General features: G+C 41.2%; 1 protein-coding gene across 2 annotated transcripts in view; it reads right to left on the bottom strand.

Annotated features, from left to right (window-relative positions):
• Positions 1-889: 889 nt before the first annotated feature.
• The window catches only part of STK11IP (serine/threonine kinase 11 interacting protein), a 105,153-nt gene continuing 92,971 nt past the window's right edge, over positions 890-13,071 (bottom strand). For both annotated transcript variants that reach the window (XM_073634267.1, XM_073634268.1), the window contains exon 25: positions 890-1,310. In XM_073634267.1, the coding sequence (XP_073490368.1) occupies positions 1,170-1,310 (141 nt within the window). In that variant the 3' untranslated portion in view covers positions 890-1,169. The remainder of the gene's footprint in view (positions 1,311-13,071) is intronic.

Genomic DNA, 13,071 nt, shown 5'->3' with positions numbered 1-13,071 from the left:
CATTTTTTTTTTTTTTTTTTAAACAGACAGTGCGAAAATAAAAAAGTAAAAGATAATTAAAATAATTTTTTTTTTTTTCTAAAGGGCCCCATCCCTCCGTGCACGTGCCTAGAAGCGGACGCATATATGAACGGCATTCAAACCACATGTGAGGTATCGCCGCAAACGTTTGAGCGAGAGCAATAATTCTAGCCCTAGACCCCCTCTGTAACTCTAAAGTTAAAAGGTGTATAAAGCGTCGCCTATGGAGATTTTTAAGTGCCGTAGTGTGTCGCCACTTCAATTTTTTTTTTTTTTTTATTCATTAAAGTGTATCTTTTCCAAAAAAATTGCTTTTGCAAAACCGCTGCGCAAATACCGTGTGGCATTAAAAAAATTGCAACAATCGCCATTTTATTCCCTAGGGTCTCTGCTAAAAAAATGTGTACATATAAATATAAAATGTTTGGGGGTTATAAGTAATTTTCTAGCCAAAAATACTGATTTAAAGGGGTTGTAAAGGTAAAAGTTTCTTCACCTTAATGCATTCTATGCATTAAGGTGAAAAAACATCCGACAATACCGCCGCCCCCAGCCCCCCCCCCGTTTTGCTTACCTGACCCCTTCGAAAGTCCCGCGCTCACCCCCGACATCCTCCTCGCCGCTCAGCCTGGTCGTTGATTGGATAAAGTGGATGGATTGAAAGCAGCGCAGCCATTGGCTCGCGCTGCTGTCAATCACATCCAGTCACAGTCTGGTGGACAAGACCTGAAGGGTGCTGCTTATCTGCTGCAGAGAAAAACCAGGCCTCCTGCCCTTCCAGACAGGGCTGTGTAAATCTCAGGACTGGATGGACAGAATTACAAAAGAGAATGTTGGTGCAGAGATATAGAGTCCAGAAGGAATCCTGTAAAATGGGGTAGAAACTTTATTACAATACAACATTAAAATGGGAACATTTCAGAAATTAGAAAAAAACAAAACAAACAACAATAGTGCAAAGTCTGCCGTCTGTCCATCAACACTCTCCTAGTACAATTTGGACGGGGTCAGCGTGCAGATCAGCACTCCCCTCTCTCACAGGGTAACCCGATAGGAGTCAGGGACCCCCAGCCTGTCCCTGTACACCCCCATACTGGACACAATCCTGCTGTGACTCAGTAATCCACGTCTCTATAGTGCTGCGCACATCAGTCCAGGGTCTCATGGATAACCGGATTGAATTGTATGTGATATTCAGCCTCCCAGGGAACTCGCAGCCACTCTGCTATCTCCTTAGGAAGATCCGGGTTCTCCGTCCACAAAAACCAAGAACTTTCCTTCTGCTCTGTCTGCAAATAGAAAACAAAGAACGTCATTGGATGGTGACAAAGACAGATCGATCGCAAAGAACTGCTCTAAAAAGAAAAGTTTTTTTTTTTTTTTGATAATTGACCATTTTTATCAGGTTTTAGTATTTTCAATACAAAAAAGGTGTAAAACACAGTTGAGGGAGGAAAGAAAGAGAAGTGGTAATAACAAACAACTCCGGAGAGGACATAGGCGGCCTTCATATATCAGGATCGACACAAAGTCTAATGGAATAGATAGCTAGGTTACAGCTCTATAGAACACAATGCTGGAGAAATGACAGCGAGAGCTTCTCTGTCAGACATTCTATTAGCATATTCTGTCGTTTATAATTGCGTGGCCTGTAGAGCTGCACGATTAATCGTTAAGAAAACAAACAAAAAAAAAAACAAACAGAATCTTGCGAGCTCCCATGTGAAAAATCCAAATGTTAATTAGAGATAATTAACCGCTTCAGCTCCGGAAGATTTTACCCCCTTCCTGACCAGAGCACTTTTAGCGATTCAGCACTGCGTCGCTTTAACTGGCAATTGCGCACGCCGTGCGATGTTGAACCCAAACAAAATTGATGTCCTTTTTTCCCCACAAATAGAGATTTCTTTTGGTGGTATTTTATCACCTCTGCGGGTTTTATTTTTTGTGCTATAAACAAAAGAACAGCGACAATTTTGAAGAAAAAAAAAAAAAAAAAAAAAAAAAAAAAACACATTATTTTTTACTTTTTGCTATAATAAATATCCCTCAAAGATATATAAAAAAACAATTTTTTTCCTCAGTTTAGGCCGATATGTATTCTTCTACATATTTTTGGTAAAAAAAAAAAAAAAAAAAAATCAATCGCAAAAAGTGTATATTGATTGGTTTGCGCAAAAGTTATAGCGTCTACAAAATAGGGCATAGTTTTGTGGCATTTTTGTTATCAATTGTTTTTTATGTTAGTAATGGTGGCGATCTGCGATTTTTATCGTAACTGCGACATTATGGCGGACACGTCGGACAATTTTGACACACTTTTGGGACCATTGGCATTTTCACAGCGATCGGTGCTATAAAAATGCATTGATTACTGTAAGAATGTCAAAGGCAGTGAAGGGGTTAACCACTAGGGGGCAATCAAGGGGTTAATGTGTTCCCTATTGTGTGTTCTAACTGAAGGGGGGAGGGGATTGTGTAGGGAAAGAGATAGATCGCTGTTCATACTCTGTATGAACAAACGATCTGTCACTTCTCCACTCAGAGAACCGGAAACTGTGTGTTTACACTCGGTCAACTAGTCTAGCCGACATGGACTCCATAACCTCCATGTCCTTGATTCTGGCATAAAGATCAGATAAGTGTCGGGGGGGGTTTTGTTTCCACTGAAGGGCTACTAGACATTTAGCCGCCGTTATTATATGTAGTAAAAATAAAGAAAGAAGAAAGGAAGGCGCGTGGTCTGATGCATGAATCATACCCCGTTTCCCTGAAAATAAGACCTAGCATGATTGTCGGTGATGGCTGCAATATAAGCCCTTCCCCCCAAATTAGCCCTAGTTAAAGTCCTTGTAGGTCTTATTTTCAGGGTAGGGCTTATTTTGGGGGAAACAGAGTAGGGCTTATTTGGGGGGTAGGACTTATATTGCAGCCATCACTAACAATCACGCTAGGTCTTATTTTCGGGGAAACAGGGTAGTAGTTTATTCCAATAAACAAATGAGTTAAAACAGGGGTGGCTACTACGTATTCAAAATTAAAATAGTAATAGCACTAGCTAACGACAATGTTGTCGCTAGATGGATTGACATAAAATAATACCCGTACAAGGGTTAAAATTAGATGAATACTTGGCTAACGCGTTTCGAGGGTTTTCCTCTTCATCAGAGCTTTGTTCTGCGTGTTATAATAGAGACACAACTGGATGGGTGGTATAACTCTAGTTAAGTGGTGCAACCATATGAGTGAAATATCCTTCACTTTTGGGATTTACCCTTCCACATCACAGTGTTCTTTAATAAACAGACACCAAATAGACATATTTAGAGACGATAATACAAATATGAGAATCGTAATATATAAAAAATCTGGATTATGGAATATATGGATATATATGTATATATCTATGGAGAACAGTATAAAATCTACACTGGGTTGTTTTAGACAAAGTCCACTTACTGTGTGATGTTATACCCATAGGTCTACCTGACCAATAAAAACAAACTACAGACCACTGCCTTTGAGTTTACCCCCCCCCCATGGTGCTGAGGTAAGTCAGACTCACCTCTACCCCCTTCTGCATTATTTTCATACTTCCTCATCATGAAAGTTTATACAGGGTCAGCTGTGTTCATAAGTGACATTTAGTTTCTTCTGCCTCAGTGCATTAATATCAGTGACATTGCGTCACCACCACTTTATGAAGACAGTCAGGATCACATGGTTTCCAATAGCATTATCTCCAGTTTCACTGCTTAACTCTCCCCCACGCCCAATCTCATTCATCAAGAATTCTTTAAATAGTGCTAAATAGTCACAAAACAAGAGCTGCACTGACCTACATCCCTAAAATTGCATAAATAAAGCAACACATTTCCTCTAAATGGGACTTTGAAAGGGCAGTGAGCAACTATGAGGTCACAAGGGAGTGCAAAAATATAAAGTTTTAATTGATCAAGGTTAAAATAGGTGATTACATGTACAATATAAAAAAAATATATATACTGGATGCAGATACAAATATATGCAATTTGATAACAGTTGACAACCAACATTGATCATGATGAAAACAACAGAGATACCCAACACGTTTCGAGTCTACGATATTGGTTCTCTTCTTCAGGGGTAGGAGGTTACAACGGGGCGTGAATACGTCTATAATTAGTAGAGGAAGATGTGTAAGGGTATATATGCATGGCAACATCATGTTAACAAGCATAGAAATTACATTTCACAATTGTATGTATACTAACCATATACATTGCATAAACATTCACAATATCTTGCATCCGAATAAAAACGCTAAGAACAAACTATGGGCAGAAGTCCACCCAAATTCCAGTCCACAAAGATAGGGCTGAAACTCAAGGCGCATCAATGCCCAAAGGGGGGGGGGGGGGGTCACTCACGAAGGGCGTCCTGGGGGAACCCTCTAGTTTTCCCTTAGTATGTATTGAAGCGACAGTAATCACTGTGGGGACAAGAGAGAAAGGCAAATAGTCCAATACATAAGCTAAATTAATGGAGAAATCTACCTAACATTAGGATGTATCTAGATTTCCATATATGAACATACAGATCTGGCATCTATTCAAACCTTTTGTTTGTGCTATACCCCTATAGGGGATACTTAAGATCTTTAAAGGAGGTGATTTGACTTTTCACCTCCTATCTTTTATTGGAAATCTAGATACATCCTAATGTTAGGTGGATTTCTCCATTAATTTGGCTTATATATTGGACTATTTGCCTTTCTCTCTTGTCCCCACAGCGATTACTGTCACTTCAATACATACTAAGGGAAAACTAAAGGGTTCCCCCAGGACGTCCTGTGTGAGTGACCCCACCCCCCCCTTTTAGGCATTGATGCGCCCTGCGTTGCAGCCCTATCTTTGTGGACTGGAATTTGGGTGGACTTGTTGTGGAGTTTGTTCTTAGCGTTTTTAATCGGATGCAAGAAATTGTGAATGTTTATGAAATGTATATGGTTAGTATACATACAATTGTGAAATGTAATTTCTATGCTTGTTAACATGATGTTGCCATGCATATATACCCTTACACATCTTCCTCTACTAATTATAAGTCACATCCCGTTGTAACCTCCTATCCCTGAAGAAGAGAAACAATATCAAAGACTTGAAACGCGTCGGATATCTGTTTTCATCATTTTCTCAACAGATCAATGGTGGCTGTCAACTGTTGTTATCAAATTGCATATATTTGTATCTGCATCCAGTATAAATTTTATATATAGTACATGTAATCACCTATTTTAACCTTGATCAATTAAAACTTTATATTTTTGTACTCCCTTGTGACCTCATAGTTGTTCACCGCCCTTCACCTCCAAAGTCCCATTTGGAGGAAATTTGTTGCTTTATTCTCATTCATCATATCTTCACTATACCACTATTACTGTCTAACCCTTATTTGCATGTTATGTTTGCACATCTGTATAATTGTAAAAAAAAAAGTGTGTGTGTATATATATATATATATATATATATATATATATATATATATATCTATCCTTTTACGTCCATTACATTCCACAAAAGAGGGCACGCTCTGGTTTTAGTGGTTCAGCTATATTGGTTCATGTCATGGGTGTATACACATACACACTATATATATATATATATATATATATATATATATATATATATATATACACACACACACACTTTTTTTTTACACTCTGGATAGATTTTATACTGTTCTTCATAGATATATACATATATATCCATATTTTCCATAATCCAGATTTTTTTGTATCTATTACGATTCTAATAATTGTATTATCATCTGCAATTCTCTATGTCTATTTGGTGTCTGTTTAATTTAGAACACTGCGATGTGGAAGGATAAATCCAAAAAGTGAAGGATACTTCACTCATATGGTCACACCACTCAACTAGAGTTATACCACCCATCCAGTTGTCTCTCTATTATAACACACAGACCAAGGCTCTGATGAAAAGGAAAACCTTTGAAACGCGTTAACCAAAGTATTCATCTCATTTTAACCCTTGTATGGGTATTATTTTATGACAATCCATCTAGTGACAACATTGTCGTTAGATAGTATTACTATTTTTATTTTGAATACGTAGTATCCACCCCTGTATTAACTCATTTGTTTATTGGAATAAACTCTTTAGTATGATTAATGCATCAGACCACGCGCCTTCCTTTCTTTTTTCTACATAGCATTTCAGACTTCCCCTAGTCGGCCAAGGCAGCGGGGTATGCATGATTACTTCACTACAAGGAAATGCTACCATTTGTACCAAGGCCCTCTGTACTAGCGCAGGAGAACATTTTTTTATACCTTCGCCGTTAATATATGTGTGGTCAATTTTGGCTAAACTGGGTAATTTAGGAGGGGAAAGGCCCCGTAATAAAGAAAAAGAAAAAAAAAAACAAACAAAAAAAAACTTAGGGGAGAGAGGGATTTTCACCTCAAAACAGCCAGTGGAGCAGTCCCTGGACTGAACGCCAGTAAGGCTGGAGGGATGAACAATTCCAGTAGATGTGGAGTAATGTGCCCCGGTCCTGGAGACATCTTCAGCAGCGATCCGAGGCCGATGGATATACAACGTTTAAGCGAGACAGTGTCAGGTACCAGTAGAAGAGAACCTTGTATGTGTTCTCTTTATAGAGTGTGCACATAGAGCTCTTGGCCACCCAAGACCATATAGTGGCCCATTGTTCAAGGGATAATTCCTCTCCGAGATGTTCCTCCCATTTGCGCATGTATCTATGTTTCCCCTGAGAGACCCTATCCTAGGAGTTTAAGAGTTTATATATGTCTGAAGTCAGTCCTTTCTGTGTGGGGCCTGATAGGAATAAGCATTCGAATGGGGATGGCTTAGAGACTTAGAGGGTTGGGGTGATTGTAAGTGCGTAGTGCCGAATTTGGAGGTAGCCAAAGGTGCTACGGGGGGAAGCTCATGCTTAGTTCTGAGTTTGTTGAAAGGTAATGGGACCCTAGACATTGGATTCACCAAGTGTCCATAGTGAAAGAGGTTCTTCTGCAACCATGGGGAGATATCTGGGAGATTAATAAGCTGTCAGGTAGTTTAGGGTTGTAGAGGAAAGTCTTAACTAAGGAGGCCTCAGATTGTAGGGGAGTGTTGCGGTTTAGTTGCCTCCAGATAGTCTGTAGCAAGTTCATAGTGTGTAGTAGGGAGGTGGGGGGGAACATCGGTGGATGGGAGTTAGCCATAATTTGTCTATTTGGGTCCAGCGATTATAGGCCAGAAGGGTAACCCAGGATGCTATAGCTCTATATTGGGCAGCATAGTAGTAATGATGGAGGTGTGGAAAGGCCAGACCCCCATCATTTCGGGAGGCAAACATTATGGAGCGGGCCATTCGGTGTTGTTTATAATTCCACGTTAAAGTTAGGAGGTCATTCTGAAGTTTTCTGAGCTGAGCAGACGGGATAGGCACTGGGAGAGTCAGAAAGCAGTACAAGAGTTTAGGCAATTTAGTCATTTTAACCAAGGCAATGCGTCCAAACAAAGATATTGGGTAATGTCTCCATTTAGTCAAAAGGGACTGTATAGACGCGAATAAAGGTCTGAAGTTTGCATAATATAGGGATTCGTATCGGGGAGTAAGGTACACCCCCAAATATTTAATGGCATTCGATTTCCACGTGTATGTAAAGTTATCCAAGAGACGATGCACTTCCGAGGGAGGCAAATTGAATGGGAGGGCTTTTGATTTAGCAGGGTTAACCTTGTATCTCGATAGGGACCCATATTCCTCCAGGAGTTTATGGAGATTAGGGAGGGTCACGTGCAGTCATGTTAGGGTACGTCATCCTCAAACAATGAGATTTTAAATTTGCGACCTCTAACCATTATACCGCTGATGTTGGGGTCCTGTCGGATCTGGCCCGCCAGGGGTTCGATACACAGAGCGAAAAGCAATGGGGAGAGCGGACAACCCTGCCTAGTTCCATTTGAAATGGGAAAGGAAGTAGATGCCGCAAAAGGTGTTTTGATAGAGGGGGGTGGAGTTGCGTATAGGTGCCTAATCGCCCTGAGGAACGGCCCCCAAAAGCCTAGATATTCAAGGGTGGAGAACATAAAAGGCCAGCTAAGCCTATCGAAGGCTTTCTCAGCGTCTAAACTGAGCAACAGCGCTTCATCTCTTTGCCTATTAATGAGGTCTATTAAACTGATGACTATTCTGGTGTTGTCTCCTGCCTGACGCCCTAGGACAAAGCCCACCTGGTCCTTATGGATCAAGGAGGGAAGGACCTCATTTACTCAGAGGGATAATAATTTTGTAAAAATTTTCAGGTCCGAATTCAGTAAAGCTATGGGTCTAATTCCCATACAGTATGTGGTCTTTATAAGGTTTGGGTATGAGCGTGAGGTGTGAAGTCTGCATGTTTCGTGGGAATTCGTCCTTGCCCATGAATCCATTAAATAAACAATTCATATGTGCGAGTAGGCTGGTTATAAAGGTTTTGTAATGTTCATACGGAAGGCCATCAGGGCCCGGGCCCTTGTTATTTAGGAGGAGCTTCAAAGTCTCTGAAATCTCCTCGTCAGTGACCAGAGAGTTGAGGGACTGTAGGGCCTCTGCTGGTAAAGTGGCCACCCCGCTGGTTGCAAGGTAAGCTTGCACGCGGTTAGTGAAATTTGCTTGGATCAGTGCGGTATGGAGGGGTTGTTGTAGATATCCGAGAAATAATCTCAAAATAATTGGGCAATGTGATCGGGGTAAAAGTGAAGGGTCCCAGCTGGGTCCTGTAGGGGAGCCGAGCTATGAGTATGTTCCCGCAGTTTACGTGCTAATAAAGTGTGGACTTTGTTGCCTTTATCATAGTATAGCTGACGTACCTGTAGTTTCTGAAGGGCTTTTTCAACCTTGCCTATATCTATGCTTTTGAGAACTGCTCATAGGCGTATAATTTCTCTCGAGAGACAGACTGAGGACGAGGTCGTAAGTCTAGATTCTAAGTCCTGTAGTCGCTGTGCTATCTGCTGTCTCAGTAGCCTGGTATTTTTCTTCCAGGCCATTGAGACCGCTATACATTGTCCACGTACATTGTCCACTGTCTTGTGTGCCTCCCAGAGTTCCCGCAGAAATCTCGGAGGGCATTATTCTCTACAAAGTATAGTTTTAAAGTGTTTTCTAACTCCGTCCTACTTGCGAGATCCTTCAAGAGGAAGCCATTAAGCTGCCAGTGACACCGTTTGACCTTGGAAGGTTCTAGTTTGAGTTTCAGAAGGATCGGAGCGTGGTCTGACCATGATATGGGCAGGGTGTCCACTTTAGCAAGTGCCTGCAGGGAGGGAGGCGTTTATGAAAAAGTAGCGCGTGTGTGCAAATGGGTGGGAGTAATGGGAGTATTGATGCTCTGTTGGGTGATCTACACGCCATGCATCAAACAGGGCAAACTTGCGAGTGAGCTGACGAAATTGTCGGGACTGTCTGGAGAGGTGTGGAGAGGAGATTTTTTTGGTAAGGGATGTTCTATCCTGAGTAGGTAGAACTCTCCTACCTTACACAGGTGTATAGCAGAGCAGAGATCGGCATCACAGGTCTGGATGGGGGCAGGAACTGCTGAAGTTAACTTTTCAAATTAACAAGCAGGTGACTGGTTGTTAGGATCACCCAGGAACCAATCACCTGCTTTTTAACCGCTTCCCAACCGCCTCACGCAGATATACTGCGGCAGAAAGGCACGTAAGGCAGATTAACGTACCTGTACGCTGCCCTTTAAGAGGCGGCCTGCGGGCTCCGTGAGTGTGATAGCGGGTCCCGCGGATTCGATGTCCACTGAGATACCCGCAAACGTCTCACGGAGAGGAAGAACGGGAAGATGACAATGTAAACAGGCATTTCCCCGTTCTGCCTAGTGACAGGACACTGATCACAGCTCCCTGTGATCAGGAGCGGTGATCAGTGTCGTGTCACACGTAGCCCCTCCCCCCACAGTTAGAATCACTCCCTGTGACCCCTGCAGCGCCCTCTCCTGGTTAACCCCATCACTGCCAGTCACATTTACACAGTAATCAATGCATTTTTAATCACACTGATCGCTGTATAAATGTGAATGGTCCCAAAATAGCGCCAAAAGTGTCCGATCTGTCCGCCATAATGTCGCAGTCACGATAAAAATTGCTGATCGTCACCATTACTAGAAAAAAAAAAAATATTAATAACAATGCCATAAAACTATCTCCTATTTTGTAGACGCTATAACTTTTGCGCAAACCAAACGCTTATTGCGATTTTTTTTTACCAAAAATATGTAGAAGAATACGTATCGGCCTAAACTGAGGAAAAAAAATATGTTTTTTTATATATTTATTGAGGATATTTATTATAGCAAAAAGTAAAAAATAATGCGTTATTTTCAAAATTGTCTCTAATTTTTTGTTTATAACACAAAAAATAAAAACCACAGAGGTGATCAAATACCACCAAAAGAAAGCTCTATTTGTGGGAAAAAAAGGACGTCAATTTTGTTTGGGTACAACGTCACGCAACCGCGCAATTGTCAGTTAAAGTGACGCAGTGCCGAATCGCAAAAAAGTGCTCTGGTCTTTGGCCAGCCAAATGGTCCGGGGTTTAAGTGGTTAATGTAAAAAGTTAACTCCAGCGGTTCCCGCCCCCATCCAGCCCTGTGATACCGGCCGCAAGCTGGGTGCCCATAATTAATTCTGACGGGACGGACATTGAGCCGTGGCGGGCTGGGTGCGGCCCGCGGGTTGCCGACTCCCGATTTAAGCTATTACGATTTTTTGAGCTTCAGCGTCTAGGAGCAGAAAAAAATTGTTTTTGTAGAGTTGCTTGGAGCGTTTTTCCAGCAGAAAAAAAAAAAAAAACGCTGAGTGCTCCTAAATGCTTTATTCCTTTTTTTTTTTTTTTTTTTTCATCGTATACTGCAAAAATGTTAACAAAAGTCTAATAATGCTCCTAAAAGCTTCTAAAATGCTACTAGAAGCTGGCACAAAAATGCTTTCATCAGCATTTTTTTCCTAGCTTTTTTGAGTTTATAAAAAATGCTAGTGTGCATGGAGCCTTAATATGAACTCTGAGAATTAGACAAAAGCTACCTGTTGAACCTGTGGCAATAAAAGACGGGCAGGGCTATGCCACGTGGCAGAGCTGTATAAATATCAGGATGGGGTGGACAGAAAAAAAATCCTTTGCCAGGTAAAATAACACCCATCACTTTCAGTCCTGTGACAACAATCGTCAGGAACACCAAAGTTCCTATCAAGTGTGCTGCAACACAAGTATCTTGCAGATAGGAGGAGAAAGCAGAGAGATGAGCTCATCAGTGGGTGGGCAGGGGACTTATAAGAGAAAGTGAAACTGCAGCAGATAAAAGGCCAGGTATCCACACTTTCCAGACAGGACTGTGCTGTGGGGCAGAGCTGGATAAATCTCAGGAGTGGGTGGACAGAAATAGAAATTCTTTGGCAGGTAATACAACTCCCTTATGTGTATTTAATGGTTCGGCTTTAATGTAGACAATGAACATTTAGGTATGGGTCCGCTTAAATGAGCGGCTGTGCGATTTTAGAAATGCAGCTCTATTCAGGTGTCGGGTTCCTGCTAATGTTTTGCACTGTCAGGAATGTGTTAGTTCAAGATCCAAGACTTCCCACTAACCCGTCCTAATCATCAATCACAACATCCTTCATCCCCCTGAATCCTCTACTCTGTAGCTTATCTCTACATCCAAATTTCTCAGGCTGGTCACTCAGACAGAGACTTGCCCTGGAATTTAAAGCTGTGGAAAATCTGTCTTCACAGCTTTCTGAATGTCAAAATATTCTCCATGTGTTTTTTATGTCTACAGATAAGGCGAGGCATTGCTGAATTACTCAGAAATAAAAACTTCTATCGCACACCACGATCGGTAACAAGCAGAAATCCTATACTCAGAACGTAAAGTAATTGTAAACACTTATTTTTTAAAAGAAACTTGTCATACTTACCTGCTCTGTGAAATGGTTTTGCACAGAGCAGCCCTGAACCCCTTCTTTTCGGGGTTCCACGTCGATGCTCCTGGCTCCTCCAAGTGCCCACCATAGCAAGCCCCTTGGTATGGGGGCACTCGTGCGGGCTCGCTTCCATAGGCAGGGCTGCTGATAATGGGGTAGCACCTGCCCTCCTGTACAAGGCCCAGGCCCCATAAGTTTAACAGGGTGGCCAAGCAGCAGGAGTGGGCGCAATTACTGGAACCAATCCCCCCTGTGGCCCTCCCTGTGTTTTCAGAGCTTCAGTTTGAGAACGAACAGGAAGCCTCTTTATAGAGTGATTCCTGTTCATTCACTCTGCAGAGAAAGGATTGAGGAAATTGTGTCCTCAATCTTTTTCTCTGTCTCAAAAGCGAGATGTTGGGTGTCCATTTAGACAACTGATATTTCACCAACCCCCACAGGGCTGTTAAAAAAAAAAACCCCAAAAAATTAAAATTGTAAAAAAAAAAAAAAAATGGGGGTCCCCTAGTTACAAACGACTCCTACTTACAAACAGAAGGAGAGAACAGGAAGGGAGAGGAAATCTACCCCTAGGAAGGTAAATTCACTCCTGTAAGAGCTATTATGGGGAAAAGGTACCTCCACTGATGCTTTATCACCAAGGCTTGTTTCTACAACAACACAAAATTTTCAAAACCCAATTGTCATTGGGATAGAAAGTGAGGTGAAATCTTCTGAACAGGGGCACACACAGCAAAACAAATGTTACAGGGGTGTTAACCCTTCCCTATGCTATCCAAAAAGCTTAAAAATAGTTTTTTTGGCTGGAGCTACACTTAAAAAAAATGTACCTGTTCTGACTTACAAACAGATTCAACTTAAGAAAAAACCTACAGTCCCTAACTTGTTTGTAACCCGGGAACCCCCTGTGTGTGTATATTTTATATATATATATATATATATATATATATATATATATATATATATATATATATATATATATATATATATATATATATATACATATACATATACACACACACACATACATATATACATATATATATATATATATATATATATA

The sequence above is a fragment of the Aquarana catesbeiana genome, linkage group LG06 (assembly GCF_042186555.1).
Source record: "Aquarana catesbeiana isolate 2022-GZ linkage group LG06, ASM4218655v1, whole genome shotgun sequence".
Classification (NCBI taxonomy): domain Eukaryota; kingdom Metazoa; phylum Chordata; class Amphibia; order Anura; family Ranidae; genus Aquarana; species Aquarana catesbeiana.
Note: the sequence above shows the minus strand (reverse complement) of the source record. Positions and strands in the feature narration are given on the sequence as shown.